At 38.7% G+C, this 27,030-nt stretch overlaps 2 protein-coding genes across 3 annotated transcripts; one reads left to right on the forward strand and one right to left on the reverse strand.

The window, feature by feature from the left end:
- Positions 1-2,252: 2,252 nt before the first annotated feature.
- LOC103711197 (inactive protein kinase SELMODRAFT_444075) lies at positions 2,253-11,690 on the forward strand. 2 transcript variants are annotated; one of them, XM_039131663.3, is made up of 10 exons: positions 2,253-3,280; positions 3,390-3,727; positions 4,414-4,568; positions 4,666-4,760; positions 4,926-5,965; positions 6,672-6,832; positions 10,393-10,469; positions 10,551-10,698; positions 10,976-11,125; positions 11,232-11,690. In XM_039131663.3, the coding sequence occupies exons 2-10, from the start codon at positions 3,541-3,543 to the stop codon at positions 11,460-11,462; spliced, it is 2,244 nt and encodes a 747-aa protein (XP_038987591.1). In that variant the 5' UTR covers positions 2,253-3,280; positions 3,390-3,540; the 3' UTR covers positions 11,463-11,690. The 2 variants fall into 2 exon arrangements, with proteins under 2 accessions (XP_038987591.1, XP_089781684.1); XM_089925558.1 differs by having other exon boundaries at positions 2,254-3,727.
- A 3,073-nt stretch (positions 11,691-14,763) lies between these two features.
- LOC103711198 (RGG repeats nuclear RNA binding protein A-like) lies at positions 14,764-25,266 on the reverse strand. The gene is made up of 6 exons (XM_039131664.3): positions 24,791-25,266; positions 24,037-24,442; positions 23,784-23,925; positions 15,442-15,600; positions 15,266-15,328; positions 14,764-15,180 (listed from the first exon to the last, which is right to left on the reverse strand). Exons 1-6 carry the CDS (start codon positions 24,963-24,965, stop codon positions 14,989-14,991), a joined length of 1,137 nt encoding a protein of 378 aa, XP_038987592.3. The 5' UTR covers positions 24,966-25,266; the 3' UTR covers positions 14,764-14,988.
- Positions 25,267-27,030: the final 1,764 nt, after the last annotated feature.

Consider the following 27,030-nt stretch of genomic DNA (forward strand, 5'->3'; position numbering starts at 1 on the left):
TGAACCATAAATGATACAATTCAATTTTTTTTATTTTTTAAATTAGAGCTCAGCCTAAAAAAATTGACAACAGTAATAATTTTTTTCGAAAAATAGATTTATGATATCATGTGATAGTCAACTGACACCTCTTTATTAAGAGAGATGAATGATGGGATCATTTTTGAACACTGTAAGAATTTGAAGGTGGCATTTGAAATTTTTTAAAAATGAAAGAGTATTAGCTGTATTGGCCTAAAAATTTAAGAAGGTGAAATTATAATTTTCTTTAAAAAATAAAACAAGGATTAGCTGAAAAAATCATTGGGAGATAGAGATAGGAAGTATGGAAATAAATATATACTTTATGCTTTTATTTTTTTTTTATGTGCGAGAATACCAAACTTGAATATTTAATATAAATATTTTAAAATTCAAATTTTTCAATAATGAGTCCAGAAATCTTAAGAGGCTCTTATATTTATTATTATTACAATGGACGTCTATAGTCCTCATTCCTTGCAATTTCAAACGAACCATTTACAAGCATACACGAAAAAAAAAAAAAGATTTCATGACAAACGCGTTACGAGAAGCATGATATCGCTGGGCACTTCCCTTTTTGGCCGTAGAGGCCTATGTACATGTATCGCACGCAAATTCTGAAGTGGAGGGCGTACGAGGCAATCAAGTGCGCGTCTCAGGTGCCATGGGGGCTCCTGATGCCAGTGCCAGAGCCAGACCCAGAGTCCATCGTTTGCCATCACGACAAACCAACGGTTGTGATTCACCCACTGCCCTGTCCCTTTTCCTCGATCCCAGCTTTTCAGCCACTGGATGCCATGCACGTGAACCACTTCCACCCTGGACCAGCACCCAGCCGTACACTTCTGGACCGTCTGATCACGGATAGAGACGTGTGAGCATCAGATACACCACATGCAGGACCATAGCTGACTGTAGTCCATTTTAATGGTTCAGATCTTAGTCAAACTCCCCCGTTGTTGAGAAAGTAGCCAGCGGTCAGATCAGATGTACTGCTATTCTGCACCGTCTGATCAAGGATAGGGACCAGCTAGTCTGGCGAACAACGACTTCATGGAGGACCTCAGGTTAATTATACCAGCGGCTTTGGGTGGTTGGGATTTCAAAGTTAGGAGCCAGCGGCCAAATGTACTGCTCTAGACCGTCTGATCAGAGATAGGGGCGCGTTAGCCTTAAATAGATGGGAACGGGGGACTCGGCACGGGATCAAAAAATAGCTCCATTCGTGATGCAGTTCGGAGTCCCATCTCTACTGAGGTGTTATTTAAGCAAATAATATATATATATATATATATATTAATTTATTTTTCATCACAGCAGGAAGCAACGCACATCATCGGCAATTATAATATAATAATATATTTAATGTATAGTGTTGCTCGTAGGAGTAAAAGTTCAAAAGATGGATAAAAGAAGGAAGGCAAATGAATGCTTGTGAGGGTAGAACTGAAGAGACACAGGAGAGTAGACATGAGTAGGGATAAATGATATCACAATAAATTTGGCTTATAATTTATGTAGACTAAAAAATACTGCAGTGCACGTTTATAAAAATACTTGGCCCATAGTTTATGTAAATGAGGGAACACTGCAGTACAAATTTATAGAAGCCGACCAGATCATAGTAATATTTGTGATTAAATTTGAATAGATTTAAACTTTTAGCTTAAGGAGATATGGGCCCTTCGAGGCTTCGATTACCGATTTTGTGGTTGTTATAGCATCACCATGAATACTTTATTTGTTATCACACGTGATAAAAGACTAAATTTTTATAATAATTTTTAATAAAATATATTTTCTTGCGATGCAGACCCAGTCACCATCTCATCACTCGCATCACCCATTCACATTCAAGGCAAGGTACAGAAGAAAATGCATGGATCTATGAACAAATTGTTCTCAAAATAGACATCCTTTAACTTTTCTTTTTAATTTATGTAGTGACTGTAAAATGTGGTTACTGTTTGCAGATTGATAGAATGCAACAGTAACAGTAGCTCCCTCTTTCGTATGTCCTTTTGATGTGTTCGAGCTTATTGTGATTAGACCATCTGATCAAAGATAAGGACCGGGTCTCCCATCATTCTAGCCGAAAATTCCAACGGCCCAGATCTATTAGCGAACAGAGCATCACCCGTCCCACCGTTATGAATGCCAACGGCGCGGTAGCGGCGATCGGCAGGGCTACTTCCGTAAAATAACAGAGAATCGGGGGTATTTCCTTTAGACGGCGACCGCGCATTCATCGAGCTGGAAGAAGAAGGGGGGGAAGGGAGTTCGGGATTCATAATCCCATTGAATGCTGAAGAGAAGAAGAAAAGGTCGGAATTCTTCGATCGTGACTTCTTGCTTGCCCGCTCGGCGTTGAGGGTTGGGGTTTAGGGTTTACGGAACCGCCAATCCCCTGGTCTTCTCGTCCCAAGTTCGGAGTTTTATTGATTCTGGGCATCATTTGAGCTTTGGATGCTTCTTCGAGGGAGCGAGCTGATAGTTTACTCCGTTTTGAGGGATTTCTTTGCTGTGTGTTGGGTTTGAGGATTTGGGGGGGGGGGTTCGCCGACGGAAAGCCCGGGTTTCTCGGAGGTTTTTTTCTTTGTTTGGAAGGTTTCGGAGGCTATCCGGGTAAGAAATCTAGGATATTTTGTTGCTTTTATGAGACGGCGTTCTTGGTCCTGGATTTGGAGGTCCGGGGGCAGTTTTGGTAATCTGGGATCCTCTTAGGCTCCTGCTATTCCTGTGAAAAGGGGTTTCTCTAGTCTTCCTATCGATAATTAGCAGATTGATTTGAAGGAATAAATCAGGAATTTTTGGAAAGATTTTTTTACCTTTCTTCAAGGTTTCCTAGGGTTTTTCACCCTATGGTTTAAGGGTTCCAGGAGTTAGCTACTGTACAAGGTGGCTGGATCCCTTTTTGTGTGTCGTTTTCTTGCACAAGGAACAGTACCTTCACGGGAACAGTGCTTCGATGCCCGTCTACCGTCTCATGGCCTTCCCCACTTCTTAACTCTTTAAAAAAGAGGACCATTCTTTCAAGCAGCAGCAAAAGCAAGGATTTTGGTCGCATCCGGAGTTTATTTCTCCAAGGACTCGGATTTGGGGGATTGGAAGAGAAGGGTTCTGATAAAGGCTGAGAAAAGGAGGGTCTTTTTACGGATCTTTGATGGCTATTTTGTGAATTCTCGAGAAATTTTATTACCAGAAAATTGCGTAGAAAACAAAAGTGACAGGAAGAAGAAATAGTGTAAGAAAAAGGGTAAGATTATTGTGTTGTCTGGAGTTCTGGTTAAAAGAGTCTTTTCCTTCTTGATTGTTTTGATACAGCGATAACAACAGTAGGTTCTGATGTCTGTTATTTACGTTAGCCTGGCGGGATCGGTGTCGTCTTGATGGGGAGCTTTATTTTGTCACGCACTTGGGACTTTCTTCTGCTTCTCTGTTTTTTGTTTTGCTGTTGCTCATAATAGGAGGCCTGTCTCTGTGGGTTGGTTTACGTTTGAATTCTGAGGGGAAGAGATGAGTTCTAGCCTACTACAGAAGCGAGGGAAGAGTGTCAAGGGCTTTGATGCTGCCGAGAAGGTTGTGGTAGCTGTCAAGGCTTTCAAGGAAATCTCAAAGACCGCCCTTGAATGGGCTTTAACCCATGTTGTTCAACCTGGTGACTGTATCACACTTCTGGTTGTGGTTCCACCGCACAGTTCAGGTATCTCTTCTCCATTGTTTCTTCCTATCCTTTTTTTTTCCCCTGTTTCTTGGCCACTTTTGCCATGTAGTTCTTCTCAGTCTTCCATTAGCTTCCTTCTTATGATGAATTCTGAATGACATTTATTGACCCCTGATGGTGCAGTCACTGGCCTGGTTATGGATACTATGATAGTTACCATGTTATCTCACATCCCTGTTTTTGAAACGTTTTCTATTGTGCGTTATATCTAAAAACTGACGCATTTTTCTCTTTGAAACCTCCTGTTCAGTATTCCTAAGAAGGTGGTTTGGGTTCATAGGTTGCTGAATGCGGATGTTTTACAAACCTTAGCTGTTGATATCACATCCAGATTTCACATTTTGAGCATTGAGAAGCCTTTTTTCTAGCTAAAGCTTTTCACTAGGTCATATCGACTCTTCATTTTGGTGCCTTGGCGAGTAGATTGCTTAATTAGGATTTGCATCCTTGAGAGTTGAGACATGTTAAAAAATATGGCTTTATGAAAAATGATTTTGGTTAGAAGTTTATTCCTAAATCACATGTCACTCTATAAAGCAAAGTATACTATGATGTTAAGGATATCTGTTTGTTGTGAAACTAATTTTAGATCTGAATAATCATATATCTTGCTGTTAGCTGATGACCGGAAAACCTATGAGCTTGTTTTGGTTTTAATCCTTCAGGTAGAAAACTATGGGGATTTCCAAGATTTGCAGGGGACTGTGCCAGTGGTCACAGGAAGTCCCTTTTTGGAACTACATTAGAGCAGAAGTCTGATATTACAGATACATGTACTCAGATGATGCTTCGGCTTCATGACATTTATGATCCAAAAAAGGTAAAGTACCCAAGAAATTTCTGTCAGTTCTTCCTGTTCACTTCTCTTTGCTAGCTGTTACATGATTTCTTTTTTTTTTTTTTTTGATGTTTTGTAGATAAATATCAAGGTGAAGGTCGTTTCTGGATCACCTTGTGGTGCTGTAGCTGCTGAATGCAAGCGAGCTCAAGCAAACTGGGTCGTATTGGACAAGTAATGATTAAGCTGTTAAATGATTTTGTTTGATTTTGTTTTTTTTTTTTTTAAGGCAAGCAGGATTAGATGTCTAAGCTATGCTTCTTCCATTGCCAATAGATTTTCTTTTCCATTTTATTTGTTGACTGGATCCACTCTTTTTCATACAACTTCCATTTACAGAGAACTGAAGCATGAGGAGAAGCGCTGCATGGAAGAGCTACAATGTAACATAGTGGTTATGAAACGTTCTCAACCAAAAGTTCTTCGTTTGAATCTCACAGGATCTTCTGAGGCAGAGTCACAAGTGTCCTGTCCACTGCCTTCTGAGCTGGATAAATCATCCAGAGAAACTACAAAGGATATGAGAGATCCTCAGAATTCCATTAGAGGGCCAGCTGTGACACCAACCAGCAGCCCTGAAGTAGAGACACCATTTACTGCTACTGAAGCTGGAACATCTTCAGTGTCAAGCTCCGATCCTGGAACTTCACCATTTTGTATTTCTGAAACTAATGGCGGTCTTAAGAGGGGGGAACAGTTAATCACAAAGGAAATCCAGAATTTAAATGTAACCAGCTCTGACTCTGACAGCGAAAGTTTGTCTCCTTCAACATCCTTAGATTATCAGCCCTGGATGGCTGAGATCCTCTGTGATGGCTGCACATCTTCAAAGCAAGTTGAAGAATTGTCACAACAACGTGATAGTAAAGCCTGTATCTCCAAAGCAAAAGCATTGTTGGAAAAATTCTCTAAACTTGATCAGGAAGGTGGAATTGTTAATCTGAACTCCAGATCAAATTTGAAGTTCAATGGAAATGTCAGAGAAGCAATTTCACTATCTAGAAATGTACCTCTAGAGCCACCTCCATTATGTTCAATATGTCAGCACAAGGCACCTGTGTTTGGAAAGCCTCCAAGGTGGTTCAGTTATTCTGAACTAGAACTTGCTACAGGTGGGTTCTCTCAAGCAAACTTCCTGGCCGAGGGTGGTTTTGGATCTGTTCACAGAGGGGTCCTGCCAGATGGTCAGGCAATTGCTGTTAAACAGCACAAATTAGCTAGTTCACAGGGCGATCAGGAGTTCTGCTCAGAGGTGGAAGTCCTAAGCTGCGCACAGCATCGTAACGTCGTTATGCTAATTGGGTTTTGTATTGAGGACAGGAGAAGGTTGCTTGTTTATGAATATATCTGCAATGGATCATTGGATTCACATCTTTATGGTAATTCCTTTAATTATTTACCTGCAGCCCATTCTTACATGGTAGATAGTTAGTGTAGTTTTACTAGGTATTGTTGTATAAGTGTTGGAGATGGATTATCTATTTTTACCAATTTTTCTAATCTCTAATATCTCAGTTGTTTCGGTGGGTGACCGATACCGAAATGGATCAAGTTCATGGTTTATCCTGCACAAGATGGAGCGCTGAAGAAATTTCTAAATAACTTAAACATTCCAACACTATTGTAATATTGACCTATATAATAAACCAGATTGACTGGTGCTTGATGCATCGATGTTACCCTTTAGTAAATAAAAAATCTATAGTAAATTTAAACATTGTTAGTTTTAGTTTATAAGAAACCTATAACTAATTAAAATGCAGAAAAGAAAGACTGAGATTCTTTGCCAATATGTTGCTATCCTTTCGCAGATATGTTGATTTTTTTATTTATATTGGCATAGATAATCAAGTCTGTATTTTATAAAACTGTATTGATGAGTGCCCAATAGAAATACAAACTGATATATCATTTGAGATTTGGAAAAACAAAAATGTGGCTATCATGACCTTTATACAAAGAAGGGCCTGACTTCCTGGCTGCAATATCCTCTCAGGGACAAAAAGATAAAAATGCCTACAACATGAGATGATAATGTATGTTACTTGAAAGTTGTTAATTATGTAAGTTTTCTGTTGTGTGTAGGCCGTAATAGACAGCCACTGGAGTGGTCTGCTAGGCAAAAGATTGCAGTGGGAGCAGCACGAGGGTTGAGATACCTTCATGAAGAGTGCAGAGTTGGTTGCATTGTCCACCGGGACATGAGACCTAATAACATTCTTATTACCCATGATTTTGAACCACTGGTATGACCTCCATGCTCATTTATTAGGTCATTGATTCTCTGTGATTGTTTTGAACCTATCTTGAAACAATTTAAACTCATTCTTCATTGGATTTACTTGGCCCTGAAAGCAGGTATTAATGTCTTTACTGCATGTATTCAGTTAATATATCCATCATTTGTGCAAGTTACTCTTCATTTGATCCATAGAAAAATCAAATCCAATGACTGTCTAGTTCATCTTGTGTTTGTTCAGTTTTTAGAAGAGTCCTCTGTACAGTTCGGAAGGTCCTTCTCATTGTCATGATTTTTCTTGAATGTATTTATTCATTTATTTAGGCTAGCTCTGTATCCAGTTTTCAGTTTTCAAGGTTAGAGAGCAAACTATATTTCTTCAGAAGTTTTTCAGTTGGTCACACCTGTTTCCTTTGTGGTCTCTACCATGAACAGCCAGCATTTTCTGCCAATTTTAGTTGGAGCCATTTTGTCCCTGTGTGAGACCATGACAACTGTCATAACATCCTTCCCCCAAAATCTACACTGCCATCAGTTGCATCCTAGACTTCTCCATTCTTTACCTTTTCCTGCGCTCTGATCCTTCAACAGGTATGTGGAACTTGTTTCTTGTTTTGTATCTATTGGCCTGTATTTGATTAAATGGGATGTATGTTCTGAGGTGCAGTGTGGAGAGGAACTGTACAATTTAGTAAGTTGTTTCAATTGGGTGCTTTGAATACTCATCCTCAAATTCAGAGGGTGGAATGATTATATCTGAAGAAACTAACTTATTATTTTCACGGTCTTGCATGTTAAGTAGAAGATTCACCTTAGGGAGGTATTCCTACTGAGAAATTCACAAATTTAAGTGGAAGATTTACCTTAGGGAGGTATTTCTACTTAGAAACCCATTACCATGTTTGGACTTGCTTTTGGATGCTTCTAGCAATCCCCCGTCATGCATCATTTATTGCTTTCATAATATAGGGTCATTTGGGTAGCTCCTCATCCTCCTCTAATGTAGGAAGATTCCATATTCCATTGTGCAAGCTAAAAACATGTTTATATGGTTTGTTTTGAGTTTAGAAGTTGCATGATACTTCATTTACTTGGTTTTCTCATATGCAAATTAAGTAATCAATTAGCTTCATTCTTTCTCCACCTTTCTTTAGTTTTATCATTTTTTTTTTGTGGTTGAGGAGTTACCTCTATAGTCTATAGTTTGTGTATGCTGGAATTTCTGCATAAATCTGAACAACTTCAACATGATGAGTGTAATCACAGAAAAAAAGATCTGAACTCTTTTCATGGCTAATCTCAAAATCAGTGTACATTAAATATTCTGTGGAAAGGATACTTAGTGAAGATTGGAGCTAAATATTGAACTTAAACAAGATTCGTACTAGTTGCATGGACAAAGAGGAAAAGGTTTCCACTATCATGTTCAGAAGTTGCAAAATGGTTTCGCTTACTGCATTTGCTAGGATGATGAAGGTAAAGTTGACTTCATGCATACGAGGTTGCTAGCAGCCATCAACCCTACCCCAACAGCACATATACATACGCATACACATACAACCAAACAACAGTGGTAAACTTTTAATACCTATTTATGTACATTAAGGTGGGTCATTAGCTTCCTAGCTTTGAATGCATCATATGCAAATGTCGGTTACTTGAGTAATTGAAGTAAATACAGTTCCAAAATGAAATACATAATGAAGATCATCTTTGAACATTTGAAGCATTTTGAACATGATAGCTATTTATTGTTGAGAGGAAAAGGGAAACAAAACTAAATATGACAGTAGAATCAAGATAACTTGTTCCTCATGAAGTGTTGAAGTAGAATAGGCTTTGACCAGTAATAATGTGGAAGCTCATCATCATAATAGTTGTTCTGCATATCTGAAAATGATAGTTCTCTGGTGCTAAATCTTGTGCTTAGGTGGATTTATGCCTGATAGCTGATTGATGCTCATAAATTCACGTACCTCTATGAGATTGTATTGAAACACCACATCTGATGCTTCCCACGTCCACTTTAGCAAGTCTATCAGCCATCATGGTAGCTGTCATCCCATTTGGTACATTTAGCAGTAGTTCAGTAGTGCTCTCCAGCAAACATATACTCATCAAACAAACTAGTATACATATTAATGCCTCCTTTGAGAGGCAACCAACTCCTAAGTAACTCAAAAAAAAATGTTTTTCTCCATTTTCACTTAAATGATACACAGGGTTCCTGAAGTGGATCTTTTCAGAAGAAAATAAATTCTGTGGAACCGAGGAAATTGCATCTGCTTTACTAGATGTCTTGCCTTGGTCAATAATCAATAAACCATGCTTTTGCTATTGTTTCTTTGTTCTTAATCTGTAATAATGGAACCTTTCTAGATTTTCAAGTGAGCTACCATCAAAATTCAACTTTTATGTAGTTGGAGACAATTATCACCTAGGCTTGTGAAGTACTAACTAGTGGTTATTGGAGAAGGATGATGAATCAATTTTATTTGTAGGTTTTGAAAATCACATGTTCATTATGTTTCCTTCTCATATATTCTTTTTCTTTATATAAATCTATCAATGAACTCTGTTTATGTTATATATACATAGACTCCTTGTTTGGTGTTTTGTTCATTAAAAATAGGTTCCTTTAACATGTAGACTTGCTTTTATTCCATAAAAATGTTTTCATTCACTTCCAGACTTGCTTAGGTTTCTGCTAACCATTTTTCTAATTGCTCATTCTTTGAAACAAAGGAACTTGAATCTCTTATGGGAGTGCTTAATGACTTCCATCTGATTTTTTCCAATTTAAACAATGTAATGTGACCTTGTTGACCCCATTTCCTGTTCTTTTCAGCAACAGAAGTTGATATCTGTAGGGTACTGCAGCAATGTAAAGATGTTGTTCCTCTAGATAATCTTATTCCAACATCAAATTTTCTGTACATTGATCTCTCTTTTTATGTTTTAACCATAGACTTTGCAGTTAAGTTCCTGATTCTCATTCCATTGAGCTGACAGTGCTGTCAGTCAACTATGTTAATGAATGTGTTAGGCTATATCCATCACATGCCAACCAAATTATGAAAGTGCATGCATACCTGACTTATCATCTCTTCTTGATTTGCTGGTTCCTCATTCTGGTACATAGAAGATTGGGATGAGTCTTATGTCGGGATTGGAAGTTTGACACCAGTCAAAAGTAAGAACTATTATTCTAAGGCGAACCCAGCAGGGTGGGTTGATATATTTCAAATGTCACGTCTCTGTAGATGCCTCTATTTGGGAACATGACATTCCACTATTACATTTCTTCCATTTCTTCCCTTAGGAGTAATGACTGAATGTATGCATTATATTTGCAGGCCACCCCCCCCCCCCCCCCCCCCAATCAACAAAAAAAAAAAAAGAAAAAAGAATGTGTTCATTGTTCACAATCATATAGCATTTAATTTGAGGCTAGTTGTATCAAAAAGCTATACTTCTGTTTTATTGGGGCTTTGGCTTCAATGACAATTGTTGGATGTACATAAGAATCATTATGGCATCTAAGTTTTATGATGATTTTTTTTTAAGGTTGGGGATTTTGGCCTGGCAAGATGGCAGCCTGATGGGGACCAAGGTGTGGAAACAAGAGTGATCGGCACCTTTGGGTAAACTTGGATTAGAATAATACATCTTCATTCTTTTGAGAGTAAATAGGGTGTATCTAAATCACCTCTGGTGAGTTATAGGTATCTGGCACCAGAGTATGCACAAAGCGGCCAAATTACAGAAAAAGCTGATGTGTATTCCTTTGGAGTGGTACTGGTGGAACTTGTCACTGGACGAAAAGCTGTCGATATTAACCGACCGAAGGGTCAGCAGTGCCTTACTGAATGGGTAAGTTGCATATTAACAACACTCCCCATGAGGAACAAATAAATTTCTATTCACGTGCATGGATCTGTTATATCATTTGGTTAGAACCATTAATGTTGGCTTGGTGATAGTAATATCTTTCTCTGGAAATGTACTTTTTGCTGCACTGGCTTCATGAAAATGCTGAGCAAATTATTAATCTTTTGTTCTTAAGAAAATATAGAAACTGTTGCGAACTGTTTTTTGGGTGTAAGGTCCCTGGATTTAATCTTAATATTGTCGTAACTTGTTTGAGTAGGCTCGACCTTTACTGGAAGAGTATGCAATTGAAGAGCTTATAGATCCACGTTTGGGGGACCATTACTCTGAACACGAAGTCTACTGCATGTTGCATGCAGCATCGTTGTGCATCCGACGTGATCCTCACGCAAGGCCCCGTATGTCGCAGGTAAGTCTGAATTATATTTGCAAAATCAAGATCTGCAAAAAGGGACAGTAGACTATTTTTCTGATCCTCAAATAATTTGTGGTTGTCATGTAAATAAAAAAAAAAGGTTCTTCGAATATTGGAGGGTGACATGGTCGTGGAACCCAGTTACATTTCAACACCTGGCTATGACATTGGAAACAAGAGTGGACGGATGTGGCGAGATCAGCAGCAGCATCCACTATACAGTGGTCCGGTCCGGCAGGTGGATTTGGAAGGTTTTAGTAGGAAGCACTCCTATGAGGCTATAAAGGCTGCTTGGGAGAGAGAGAGGGAGGGCTTCATGCGTAGATGGTGATGGACTCCTAAGCACCATGCTATGCCAAGGCATCCCTAATGCAATGTGTATTCTTCTCTGTTCTGTTTTCCCATCTATCTTTGCTCCTACTTAGTATGGTCTTCATCAATTTATAGATGGTATTTTGTTAGGATGCTGTTGTATAGAAATGTCATTAGGTTTATCAATTTATACATTGTAGGATTGATGTTGTTTTGTGAGTGAATGCAGAGCCACTTTTTTGTTAAATTGCTTCTCTCTCTCTCTCTCTCTGCTCTTGGTCAATGAAATCTTCTAAGCACTTGAATTTAACATATCAGAATTCTTCGAGGTGCATAAACCAAAACTGAGAAACCAATTCGCAAATTAAAGGTCGGTTGAGATGTTATCTTTGAAGAGTAATGCCTTATCTAACAAAATTTCGGGGGAACTCAATTCCAGCCCTTTGTTTAACTGGTATCTTATGTGGAGCCCTTATATAGTCGGCATTCTACTTTCCCCCCTTGCACAAAATTAAGCTTGTGATTTGCCAACAATTAGATGTGTACATACTTATCTTTCTTTTGTGTACTTATAAATAAACCAGAGATTACATATAAATGTTTAGGCATAAACTCAGTAGAGTGAGATTATTAAATGACAGTCGATCTGAGGGTTGGGTCTCAATTATCATATTTTTCAGCATTGTCTTGTTTAATTGGATTCATTCAATTAAGGAGGGCTCATTGCGCAAAGCTGGTGAACCCCATCCAAAGCCTAAACATCTTTTTCCTTTGTGTTATTTTTATATAAGCGAAGCAGGTAGAGTCAGACCTCAAGGCTTCTCAACTTTTTTTTTTTTTTTCGAAAAACTTTTCCATTGTTGAATTAGTCTTTTGCGTCTGGTGTCCGGTCACGAGAAGCATTTAGCTGTGGAGTTGACTCATTCCCCGTTCCAATAACAATGTGATCTGTGTCTTCCGCAACTTTTCTCGCCTGGCTCTCGAGCATCAAATCATCCGATATCAAATTCACTGCAGGGGAATCACTCTGATGTAACTACTGAAAGCTTAGTACTTCTTTTTTGAGGACGGTGCCTGCCCTATTGTCAGCGTCTCTTGTCATTTACTAGTACCAGACTGCACTGACCTGGCCACAAGAGGAAAGAATTATTTGGCAGGGTCTGAAAAGATGGATGCTACTTAAAACAAAAAAAAAAAGGGAAGGCCTCCGGTTACCTGCCCTCTGCTATCCCCACCTCACATCAAAGAGAAATGCTGGGTCTTGTTTCTATGTACTCTAATAAAATGAGTGATCTATCTAAGTCTGTCATTTTCTGTCCATCCCAAATATTGATGATTTTTACAGTATATTTATTGAAAAATTTACATATGTACTAGTTTGATATTTGAGAATGAAATCCATTAGCTCAGCAAATCCCGCAACATGCATGTCTCTAATTGCTTTTATCTCTTTATCTTATATCTTAAATATATCGCAAATTTGAATATGAAGGCCTAAGTTGCACGATCAATAATTTTTCTCATCATAGTACTTTTCTAAAACTAGGGTTATAGAGAATTTGCATTCCCTCCAAACTCATTCAAGTTGCTAACAAACTATTTTGCTGGAAGAAATTGATGTCTCTTTATAGTCTTTGTTTCTAAAAATGTACTTGTTTGTAGCAATAAAACTAGAACTTTTTCCATCCCTTGTTATCAATGAATGAAGCCAAGAAAGCTGCTGTTCAAGTTACGGTTGTATGCCATAGTTCATCTTGTGACCTCCAAAGTTGCACAGCTTATAAATGCCGAACATCTGACCCCAGTCGACCCGCAAGTTCCTCCACTTCACCCTTTCCATGACGCTGCTTATCTGAAGAACAGGTCATATCGTACGGATAAGACATCTAGGCTTCAAAAGACCTTCGTGATTGGTTAGTGCTAAGCTTGAAACCTGTGAACGACAGTGGAATCAGAAGAGACAGGATTTGGTTAGGCTGGGATCCGACCCTGACCTTCATGGTTCGTATGCGCTCAACGTTTGGATCACCAATGCGCAAGGCCAGAAGATGTACGGAGACACGAGAGGACAAGCAACAGGGAAAGTGGAGCGCATGCAACTATGATTTTAAAAAAAAAAAAAATAGCGTCCATCAGATTTGATGCAGCTTTAAGCTGGAGGATTTTTAATATACAAAGTCTCGACCTGAGGATTTTTAATAGATACCAAGACCTGGCCCCGTTACCATCCCTACCGACCGCTCAGGTCAGCTTCAGTCTTGACCTCAGCCTCAGGTCAGCGTCAGGCCAAGATGAGTAGGCTTGGTTTTGAGCTTGCAGAGTATGGTTGTTGTCGCCTTCGATTAATAATCGATCTTGCCGCCTATCAGTTAACTTGTTAATTTCCAATTCAAGTGGTCAATTTGTCGTTGAGGCCATCCACCGAGCAAAAGACGTTGACGGTGAGAGGAGGAATCATCAAGAACTCATCTCACTGTCTTTTAAGAGACCGAAATCTATTGAATCCCAACATCATAGCATACTTCGACCATTTTTTCTACTTTTTTCCATTGCATGATCAAGCGGCCGAGGGTTTTTTTTTTTTCAGTCTATGACCTGGAACATATTGGTACATGGCATGGGGAACACATAAAACCAATACAGTGAGAAAAAACAAAGGGTAAAGCATCAATCACAGAAAAAGCTGCAAGAAGTCTCCACCAGCCTTGCTAAGATTGTAGGAGGTCCAGTAAACTAGTTTCCAAGAAAACACTCTAATCCAATGATGTTATGGAAGGTGCAGGATCCTGTCGTGGCTCGCGAATTCAGATCAACCTGCTCTCTCACAGTTTTAAGAAAAAATAAATTAAAAACATCGCCGACAAACTTATCTTTCTAATAACCATGAACAGGACTCAATAGGCAGCATACAGGCTGGAACATCCAAACCAACCTTATAAGAACCTCATGTTCCCAATCAAGTAAAGATGTGGCTAATGTCACCTGAAAGAGCCAAGATTGTTCAAAACCTTGAGAAGCCACCCAGCATATCAAGAAGTTTAAACCTCTGCACTTGCTTTGTTGGGTAATAAAACCTCTGCACCCAGAAAAATTAGTGTTCTGATGCTGCTCGGACCAGTAAAAGCCAGCCTAGACTGCTCTACATCTGGTCAGGGCGGGCAGTCCGTCAATGATTGACTATATTAATTTATTCACTGGAGGAACACGTAAATCCAATATCATTAAGATTTTCATCACCAGGGAGATGCAAACATAATAAAAATATACCAAGTGATGTGATATTCCATATAAGGAGAATAAAATAGCAAAAGGAGAAGCAATGACCAAAATCGATATAAATAGAGCGCCATAGCAAGCAGTGGTAAGTCCTACAGTTAATCAGACATATTTGTGATGACTTCCAATTTCACTCAAATATACATAGTTGAAAACAAAGGAGAACAGGAAACAACATTTTTAATGGATCCTAGCAACATATCTAAATTAAGAACAGATTAAATAAAGATAGTCGCAGATAGGCGCAATTTTATCACGCAGCAAGCTCTCTACTTCCCAAGAGTGGGAAACTGTCCAGGATCCTCAATTGAAGGAGCAGCAGCTGGAACACTTGAGCCCCCACCACTAAACCCACCCCTGAATGGTCCACGACCAGCCCGGCCCCTGCCACGGCCACGGCCAGCTGGACTGTAGTATCTTTCTCCTTCAGCCGGTTTTAGAAACTCATTGATGTTCACAGACTAACAAAAAAAAAGTCCACCAGTCAATTTATTGAGCAGATGTTATTGCAAGTGAAGACTGGTGTGCAAATTAGACAATATAAACCTTCTTAGCCCGTTCATCACGATCAGCAACATCTTTCTTCTTAGCCATATCCTTATCAGAACCCTAAGGAGAAAATGTTGTATCAAAAGGTGATTATAAATTACCTAGAACCTAGATGAGGCCTGTAAAGGATGAAAAAAGAATGAAACATGTTACAATAGCCAAAACAAGCTTACCAGCTTGACAAATACATCACCATTTCCTTTCTTCAACGAGAGCTGTTGCATGGACTGCAACTCCCTATCAATTTCAACTTTTCTCTCTTCGGTCTTCAATGCAAGTAGTGCTTTTCGCTTCTCCTCCCTTATCTTCTCATACTCCTCCAGAGTCATCTCCTATACAATCCAATTCAACAAGGCAAGGGAAAAAATGTCTGTACCATGTTAGTAATTACAAAATTAAGTCCAAAATCACACTCTGGCACGAAGAAAAAAGAAAAGCAAAAAAAATATACGAGAAATGGAGGTAATAAGCATTTTCAATGATGTTTTCCAGAATCATAAATTCTTTTTAAAATCATTCACCCTAAGGTTTCTGCGTGTGGGAAGATCTGAGAGAAATTATTCACTATGCCAAACATGATTGCTTGACATGTGGAACCACAGGATCACAATTTCCATTGACCACTATGCAGAATGTGCACAGAATCACGTGAACCTACAAAAAGAGGTTGGACCATGTTATGACAAAGAGTTGACATGTAGCTCTTTCTGTACCCAAACAGCATTAGAACAGTGAAGTTGGATTCCTGCCCTGAAACCAGGTTTTCCAGTTGCATGAATCAAGCTGAAACATCCCAGACATCCCAGAAAACCAATGAATGGTATTCTGGAAAAGATAATCTTACAGCATCATGGGTGCATCGGTCTCTCTCTATACCAGTGGCAAGTAACCCTGTGAAGGTCTCATACTTCAAAAATTAACACCAAAATTCACAAACATCCAGTAATAACCATTTGAAAACTCTCAAAGGAAAGCTGTGTGGAAGACATGGCTTAGAGCTATTTAGATTCTCTTTGAACAACTATAGTAAATCATATATAACCATCAACTTAAAGGTATGAATGGAGCAGCACTTTTAGGTCAAATCCAATTGTAAGATAAACAAATAAAATCCTTGATCCATCTTTCATCACAAAAGAAAAAGAAAAGGAAAAAGAACTAGATTGGAAATTGATGATATACATATACAATGTATTGAATATTATATGTATGGCAGTTTCCCGAATCGATACATGATAGAGGCGCATGTCAAAACCTTGAAATTGCCATAATGAACGGAAGATCTATTGGCTGGGTGAAATTGAATGCTTGCAGAAACTTTTGTTTGTGTTGTGCCTTAACCCATGCAAGACCTTTTGGAACAGCCATAACAACCACAATTACAGAGAGTTTAACCCAAACTCCCAAATTAAACAGAACTGCTTATAAGCAAATAATTTCTCCCAAGGCTCTTGTCACAAGCAGCAACATAAGCTGCTCATGCACAAGATGAACCACAGGAGGCTTTATCTATGCCTGCAACGGAACTGAGTAGCACAGAAGAGCATCCCAACAAGCCACCCAATTCTCTCAAAGGCAAGTAGGAACAGAAGTGATGTTTGACATTATATTTATACACAACAGGGTATAATTGGGTTCAGGATAGGAGCCAAAAAAACTGTAACAGGGTCTAATCTCTAGTCAGAAGATCCTAACTGCTAGTTACAGAATTGAATTACTAAAAGAACAATCTTAAATTTCACTCTATCAAAAAGATACTTATCCAGTATATGCATCAGCAATAGACAACCAGAAATTTTACCTAAAATCCCCAAAAAATGGAATTGCATTACAATATATAGGTAAAAGACTTATAGAGGTTCTTTTGCAAGCAAAAGCATAATAGCCAATACATTTTTAAAAAAACAAATTAGTTAGAGATGATTACAAAATACATAGGTGAAAGATTTCCAAAGGCCCTTCTTGCAAGCAACGACGTAGCTTGCTCCCACACAATTGAACATATGAAGGCCTTGGAAGGTTTTATTTATGCCTGCAACGGAACTGAGCAACACAAAAGTGCATGAAAGCAAGCCACCCAGTTCTCTCAAAGGCAAGAAAAGAACAGAATTCTGGCTTATCCGTATATTTGTAAATGGTAAGGGAATTGCAGCAGCGGCTCATCCCTATATTTGTAAATGGCAAGGGAACTAATTGGAACAGGTAAACACAGCATAGCTTAGAAGATTCTACTGTGCTTATAATATAAATCTATTATATGCAGCACGTGCAAACACACATGGAGATCTCTCAATAGGGCTGCAAACAGGCCGGGTTGGGGCAGGCCTGCAAACGGGCGGAGCTGGGGCTGGCCACACCTCTAACTGAGCCCGGCCCAATTTTTTGGGCTTTGGGCCAGGCTTAGGCCCGAAAATATTTTGAAAACTCCAACCCGAGCCTGGCCCAAACCCAATTGGGCTAGCCCGAATTACTTGTTTGGTCCAAAAACTAGGCTGGCCTGAACACCAAAAAAAACTTTTGATTGACACCTCCAAAAAAGTTAGTTATAATTCAATATCCAGCTTATAGCCCAGCCATAAGTTCTAATGCAGCCGTCAAATTAAGGCTAATATAAAATAAATGAAACATCCAACCAATCAAACATACTCTGATGCCCACTAGCCCGCTAGCCCAATGAACCCATTGGAGACTTGGAGTATTGATCGTGCCCATTTTAGAATAAGCCTAAATGATCGAGCCCGAGCCAGGCCAATGATCTACCCAAGCCCAGGTCAAGCCAACGATCTACCCGAGCCCAGCCCAAAAAATAAATCGGCTCTATAATTAAACCCAAACTCAGCCCGAAATTTTTCGAGCCTAGCCCATAGCCCAACCCGAAGTCGGGCAAGCTTGATGGGCTTTGGGCCAGCCCAAGCCCATTTCCAACCCTATCTCTCAAAGACAAGATGGGGACAAAATTACGGCTTATTCCCATATTAGACTTCAATAGAAAACCTTTTATTCGATGCTTGCATCAGCAATAAATAAATGGTGATTTAATTTAAATGCCAAAAAATTGAAAACATATTTGTGTGTGTGTGTGTGATGTAGCATATATATAAAAATATTGACAAGCAATCGGCAAAAAATTGTTCCTTAAAGAAAATGGCCTAGCATGCATCAGAAAATTATTTAACCAATACTCTGATCAGTGATGAACAACCAGGAGTTCAACAAAACTTCCAAATAGTATGAAGCATTAATAGAATTTGGAAGTAAATTATTTCCAAAGGCCCTTCTTGTATGCAAGAGAATAGCTTGCTCATGCAGATATGGAAAGATTGAGACCTTGGGTGGCTTTATGTATGCCACCAACAGAATGGAGCAGCAGAAAAAAGTATGGAGTATGGATGCAAGAACCAAATTCACTCAAGGGCAGGATGGCAATGCAACTTGAGAGTCACACCCTACATATATATGGTGAGGCAGAAACCAGATACGAGAAAAAACTAATGCGGTGTGTAGAATACTAATTATGGCATTCTGTTTACCCTAATTTAATTGGGCTGATCAGAGGTTCATCTTGCTTCTCTTGCACCTAGCAAACTCCAGCAGCAAAGCCATAGTGCACCAGCTTGCCCGAGAGTGAACAAGCTATGGATTAAGTGCCAGGCACGAAAGAACAAGTAACAGCAAAAGCCCTTGCACATTGTTTTCTAAAATAAACTAATTGCCTTCATTTGAAAGTTATATAACCAATGCTAATAATTAATTTCATAATGTTTTAACTTTGAAATTTCAATAAACTGCAACAAATGATTCATTGTTTAATGAAGATGATTTGTGAACTATCCACAAACTCTCTCCCCTTGTTACAGTCTCCTGTCTACTATGATGTTCTTATTTTTTAATCATATATGTTATATATGTATGTGATCTTTAACATCTATTTCTTTGGTTCAAATTTTGCTGAATAAGTAATTATCGCATTTGAGGAAAAAAAAACTTAATCACAATACTGTAGCTATGCCAATTATCAAGGTATCACCCAAAAATTCATGAAACGAGGTCACAAAAAAAAAGTCTTGACATAATAGGAAAAAAAATATTTGAAAAATTCCAATGATCCATTCACCAATGACATAATAGACAAAATAATTGAGAGATTACTATGATCCATTCACCTATCAACACTCCATAACAAGAAAATCCACTATCAAAGATAAAAAGCTATACTAAAAAATGTTCAACACCAACCATCCTAAGCCTTGGATAAGTCACAACCCCAAATTCTCAATCTTCTAGAGGATAGCCAAGCTTAAGCAATATCCTAACCTTTTTTTCTTTTTACCAAAGAGGTGAAAATTGTCATAATTCATAATCAACATTATATCATAAAAATGGCTTCCAATCTCTACACCTGGTTTCCAGATATCTTCATCTCTAGCCAAATACTATAAGGACAGGAACTTTGCACTGCACAACACTTAAGCCCCATGCGAATTCCAACCTTGGTACAGATAGATGAGAAATCTTTCCCGAATGGAAAACAAATACAGACAGTATTACTCAGTGGAGAATTGGTTTCTTAAGTGTCGTGTACTTGAAATGTCCATGTCATTGATTTTATTGATAAGCAATAATGGAGACACTTAGCATCAAATTGAAGGCCAAGTACAGCAAATAGTGAAAACACATGCTTCAAAGAACATAGAATTTCAAGCTAAGTGCTGTGAAGAGTGAAGACAAGTCTTCTAACAGGTTGGAAGAATATCATATATGATGTTTACCATCATTTGAAGAGTCATTAACCAATTTAAAATAATACCTTAAAAGATCCAAACTTTGTTATGTCTTTGTAAAGCTACTTATTTCATTATAGTTACTTATATTTCATTGAGCATGCTTACGTTGTTTGTCTTTTTTCCTTTGAGGTTTTGCCAAATCTACTTATGCCCTGTCCTCCTATTCTATACAGCTCTTGAGAAAGGATTTTGCAAACCCTTTAGAGTTGGTGTCCAGGTTTCGTTTAAGTATCCAACAATTAACATCCAAAAATCATGACACGTGGAAACGTGTTCAAATAAAAGAAATAACATTTTAACATATTGATTATTAGTCATAATTAGCAATCCTAGTACCATCACTGTATGGCCAGCCTAATATTCTCATTTGCAAATAGTTCCATCAAGAGCTACCTCCATTGTTATTGCAAGTTCTCCCAACCCTTTCTCAAACTTCCACTCGTGTTACCTTAGGTCTGTCTATTGTACTGGACTAAGATAATTATTCAACAATAGTTTTTGTTCAATACAAATTGCATTTATGCCAGAGGGCAACACTTTTGGCTGACATCTGTTTAGCACTCAAAGTACCATGCAATGTCATATAATGTCCCACTGTATCCATATACCACAGGTGATAGTACTTGAAAATTCCTAAATTTTGAGGTTTGCAAGAACCTTGTCTAGAGTACTGCTATGAACACAGTCATGTAGGTTTTTCCAGTTTTAGGGATGCAAATCCAAGCAGCATAGATTTCATACATATGTAAAATCAAAGTGATATGCAAGAAGGAACTTCATAACTTGATGTTAGAAAGCTTAATGGTTTTTTTTTGATAGGATAAGCTTAATGATTTATCATTGCTATTATTATATATGCAATGCATATATGTAAAATTGCATGGTTTATATCATGTTATGCACTATATATTAGGTTTCAAAGTTTTCAATTGTATATTAACATTGTCAAGATGTATACTGATCCATGAAGAGTATTAGTTGCTATTCCTAGTTACATAGTAAAATTTCAAGTTCTTTATTCATGAATTTCGAAAATATCAATACTAATTAAAGCTGATTCCTTGTTTAAAAAAAAAATAACATGCTCAGATCAATCTTTGGTTTCTCTTGCCTTTACTATAAGGTGCTTCATCTCTTCATGACATTAGTGACCTACTTGTTTTTAGTTCATTCACATTTGATTCAAAATCTATATTGTGACAGCGTATTTTATTAAAAACAAATTGTTTTTGCCTTTGGCAGAACTACCACATCCAACTAATGAACCAATATGTGTGTGTGTCCTACTTGTTTTTAGTTCATTCACATTTGATTTAAAAATCTATATTGTGACAGTGTACTTTATTAAAAACAAATTGTTTTTGCTTTTGGCAGAACTGCCACATCCAGTGTGTGCATGCGTGCGTGCGGGCGGGCAGGTGCATGCATGTGTGTGTGTATGTATGTAACACTAAAACATAGGCACATTGCATTCATGATTTGGGGTCAGCATAAGAAAAGAGTCGAGGGGTTACATTACCATGTGCCACTTTGTCACTTCCAAGGTTAAGCAACATCCTTTTAGAAAGAGTAATCCTAACCCATTTAATTACACACAAATAGATAGATAGACAGATAGATATAGACACATATAAGAATACACCATGAGTTTGTCAAGCGAGAGTACAAGACAACACTTTAAGCTTTCAGCATCATATGGACATTTAGATATTTGAGAGAAGGCACACATATTACTTATGCTCTTAAGTAAAAACCATTCAATTAGTTGTTTCAAATTAAACTCATAAATGCTTTCAAAAAGTTAACTCTGACCTAGGAGGAAGTCTTAGTTGTCTTTAGCATCTCCATTCTTTTGTTCTGTGCAAGTATTAGGCCAAAAATCAAAGAATATATTTTTTAGGCTGCCTCGTAGAGGCAAGGCATATGGTACTAGAATCTTACTACACCTTATATTGTATCATGCACCGTATGGTTCACTCAGAAAACAAAAGTACAATGTCATGCTGATCTATACCTAAGGATGCACCTAAGCCAAGATCTATCAATCCAGGCTACAGCTTGGCGGAAAATTTACTTTGAACTTAAAGTTTGGTATGAAGCTTAGCCTGTTTATTAGCAAATGGAACCTATTCAAACCAAGCCAGACACAAGCTATTTTCATTAGCTTGATGACCTTATATTGTATCAAGTTGGGGTCAAGCTTGATCAAAGCTTTGGTTGAACTTGATTTAAAGCTCAATATGATCTTAAAATAAAGTTCAACCTGATTAAAAAAGCATGAGACACATTCAAAAAGTATAAATTATTAATTAAAGTTTAGCAATTAATGTAATCTATAAATTAAACACTCAATAACGAACCACACATTTAAAAAAGAAAACCATATTATCAAACACATTACCACAACATGAAACATAATGTTTTAACTAGACAGATGGGTAAGAGGCAAGAGGAGAGGCAGACACATAGGAATTGACATCCTCACCTTAAGCACCCCAAAAATCAGCCATTGGATATATTTCAGATTTCAAATGGTTAATTATGTATATGCTTTTATATCTGTGATATATCATACAACCAAATTCAAGCCTTCTCAAGCTGAGCCTGATCAAACTAGATTTTCTCAACCTGGCCTGAAATTAATTTTGTGCCTGAGAACTGAATTCAAGCATGGGTCAATCGACTTCGAACCAAGCATAATCAATCATACATTTCAAGCTAAGTATGAGCGAACTCGAGTTAATCAGATCAATTGATAGCTTTAGTTATACCATCGTTTGGCCAAAAAAATGCACAGCACCATGACAGGTTCACCATGAAATTGTTTTTTCCTGATCTATGTAGTTACAGCCAAGATGACTCCGAAAAGCATGTGAAGTGCTACAAATCCTCAATCAACATATTTGAATTACCAATACATGTCACTCAGCAAAGCAGCAATGTACTTTGGTATCATGAATAATCATGATGTAAAGAACAAACATTAAAATTAAAAGGCATTAGATTTAAATCTATATTAAACTTGACTTTTAACAAAACGAAACCATCAATACAAACATTTTAAACTTTTCATGCACTGATGACAATTTCATTTATATTAACCTCGACCTTAACAAAACAAAACAAAACCATCAATACAAATGTTTTAAACTTTTTATGTACTGATGGAAATTTCAAAACTTTTGAGTGTGCAAATTTTTTCAACATTCATTACAATATCTTAGCAAACATTCCCATTCCAGAAATAACATTTCAGTTTAGTATCCCATTCTAACAAAAAATTTCCATTTCACTAGGACAGCAAAACAAATTACCATTTAGTAAATCAGCGCAATATCATGTGCAAAATGCAACAGTTCTTATAGAAGTCCATAAAACTTTGTTACTGAACCATATAAAATGTCGATAATGCATAATAGTCTTCTTCACCATTTTCAATTTCCAGACAAAAATTCTTCATTGCTATATCTTTCTCTACTACTGCAGTTCAAAGTAGAGGGCTATATTTTTTACCAAACTTTCTTCACTATTTACCCAACACCATATAGAAGAGGTTACCAACTTTAATCAAAATGCCCTTTCGCCTTCTCAATAAATGATCACAGCTGGAAGAGAAATATGTATTGGCAATACAGATGCCCACCTCATTATAAGTCACAAGTCTTTCTTTGATCAAGATATAGTAAGAATATCATACAGCACAGAGATAGCTATGTAGCATAATTGCTTACTTTGTCTTCAGGTTCCTTTTCTTCTTCATTTGCTTGGACATCCTTATCCTTACGTGCCTCTGAAGATGGAGCATCCTCCTGCTCTTGCTGCTTCTCAGCAGCAATGACCTTATCATCAGCGGTCACATTTTCATCAGTAGCCCTATCCAATCATACATTAGCAATGGTAATCAGTTTATGTCAATTAAACAGGCATCATTATGGCTCCACAAAGAAAACCCTAAACAGAAGACAAGAGAAGACTGATCTTAACTGGGCAATCATGTCATCAGTGGCAGTTCCCCAGTTGCCACGCCCTGCTCCATCACGTTTGATCTCGTACCCATGGCCAGTACCGCTGCGCCGCTCATACATCCTGCGTGGGGGGCGTTCAGAGTCACCTCCAGCCTCACCATTTCGAAACCCGCCACGGCGACCTCCACGAAATGGTGGACGCGGACCACGGTCCCCCTCAGGAAGCCTGCCAGCGTCACGTTCCTCACCTCCAAGTACTCCTCCTCCTCCTTCACCACCATAGCCCTTTGAAAATCCATCAGCGTTCCCATTTCCAGTATCTCGATTTGGGCCCATCCCACCTCCTCGCCCACCTCTACCACGCCCAGGCCCACCTCGGCCAGCTCCACCGCGTGTAGGTGCGGTGCTGCTCCTAGCCTCCCTCACTGTAAAACCAAAATAAAAATAGAAATCCAGATAAGAACAGGAAAAAGATGAAAAAAGTAACTTTCCTACCAACAAGCTAGGGCTTGTGCGATACGATCTAAACTCAGGAAAAAAGGAATCCAACTTTCCCGATAGCAACGGGTAACTTATAAAGAAAACCTATCACAACGCCCACTGAAACCGGGATTGGATTGATTCCATAGCAAAGATCACAAATAGCAACAGATAACTAATAAAGAAATCCTATCACAAGGCGCACTGAAACCGAGATTGGATTGATTCCATAACAAAGATCCACCCTTTCAAAACGATATCAACGAATCGAACTGAATCCGAATCGAACTCACCGGCCTGAGACGGAGGGACGGGCTTGGTCGGGAGTTTCACCGCCGCCGGGGGCGCGGCTGCGGCCGGGGCAGTAGGCTTCTTGGCAGCGATCTTCTGCTGCTGGGCTGCGATCAGTTGCGAGGGGTCATCGTTGTCGTCATCCCCGAGAAGATCGAAGGGGTTCTGGGTGGCCATCTCCGCGGTGACGTCTGGGAGCCGCGGTCGGAGGGGCTGGAGGAAACCCTAGAAACTGATATGAGAAGGACCTCGGCGTTCGATCTCCATGGAACCCTAAATTCGGCGGCGAGAGGCCTCTCGAGAAAGGAGAAAAGTTGGGTTTGGGCGGTAGCAGAGAGGAGGAGCGGATGAAGAAGCGGAAAACCCTAGCCGCACTCCAGGGGAGTCCATTCGTGCGCCCTAATCTCTTCCCCTCTACCTCAGATTTATTAATCTATTCTTCCATTTTCCGAAATGACATAAATACCCTTAATCTTCTAGAATTTTCGAGCACGCTGCTCATTTAAGTACATTATTTTCGCCCTAGACCAAGCCAGTATTGCATGGGTATTTCGGTCATGCAAATTGTTCTAAGAACATTTGTCGAGCAGAGCCTCAAGATTGATGGAACTTGTGAGAGGCGAATCCGTGACGTTGAAATCGTTCGAATGAGCTTCATCGTGGTTTCTATTTTTCGATGGGTCCATTGATCGGACGATTATACTGGCGTGATAGAGTAGGTTTTTTTGGCTTTTTTTTTTGGGGGGGCTTAAAAAAGAGGGAGGGGGGAGGAAGGGACAAGCCCACCCCCGTATAGCAGCCCTCAATGGGCTCCCACCCCGCCAGGAGAATGTTCGATGCGGGCAGAAATTACCGTGTGTTGGGCATCCCGGCCGATCTTACTTATACCCTCCCCACCCGTGAGCCCGACTCGGTTATCCCTCTGGGCTCCGGCACGAATACCACGTGTGAGTACATCACATCTGGCACCACCGAGACTACCAACAGAGGGATACGTCTTTCCAGACCCCGTGTCCGAGCAGGGAGCATCCGGTTTCCATAATTTAATCGACGTCCATGCGTTTCGAACTCAGAACCACTTGGTTAGAAGTAATGCCACGCTCCCACTGGACTACCACCTCAGTGGTTAGGTTTTTTTATTTTTACTGTGAAAAGGGAGCACTCAATTTACTCCCATGATGCCATCAAAATTCACATTCATCTATATGGGCCATGATTGTTCCCTATGAACCTATGATGCACAGGTTATAGACCGAATCTACTTTAATACTATTTATCATAATTCAAAATATTACTAAAATAGGCTAACCGAAAGATGCTATTTATATTTTTTTTTACCTAAGATATACTCAATATATAGTCAATATGGAATTAAACACATATGTATATTATAGATTTAGATCCTTAGCTAGCGAGGACGCTAGCCTTAAATAAGAGAGCATGTGAGCAGCAGCCATAATGGCATGTGTTAATTCCATATCAACCATACATTCAACATATTATATGTACTTATAACAGGCTAAGAAACTTAAATATTATTTTTTAGCTAGTTAGTTTGCGGTGGGGTCCTAGGTTGTGATACAAAGAAAGAGAGAAAGGCGAAGAGACCCGATGGCTAAATCTATGGGATGAGACAAATGAGGCAACGCATATTGATTAAAGGTACTCAATCTAATATAGGCCAATGTTGTGATTTCTTGCCCCAAAATATAAAAGGTTACGATTCTTCCATACTTCTTATCTGATACCATTTGTAACAATCGAGGAACTTGTCCGAAAAAGCTAGCCGAAAGATATTTTTTTAGATTTCTTAATCCTATATAAGCACTGAAAATCTCTCTGATAAATAACTAATATAGGATTAAACACACAACCGCATGAATTCTCGAAGTAAGTGACTTCCATTTTTAAAGCTACACATATAAGAAGGCAAGAAGAACCTACGGCTGCGGCCTGGTTAGCAGCTCAAGTTCGTGAAGGATAATTCATAATCACTGATCACTATTCTTCTTCAAATGTTTTGGTTAATATCTTCTATAGTGATGCACATACGGTAACTTACTTCTAAACAAGCGTTGCCTCCTCTTTGAATAATAATAAAAAAAATCCTCTCATTCTCTCACCTCTTTGCACTATAAGAAAATAAAGATATGCGATGTATGAATTCTATAAAGAACATTAAATTTGCCTCGTCTCTTGACAGTTGTTCCAGGAAGGCCGGCATTTGAAACCTGTCTTTGCA

Source organism: Phoenix dactylifera, chromosome 9, assembly GCF_051530095.1.
Source record: "Phoenix dactylifera cultivar Ajwa chromosome 9, Ajwa_hap1_PhDact_Kaust_v1.1, whole genome shotgun sequence".
In the NCBI taxonomy this organism is placed as follows: Eukaryota; Viridiplantae; Streptophyta; class Magnoliopsida; order Arecales; family Arecaceae; genus Phoenix; species Phoenix dactylifera.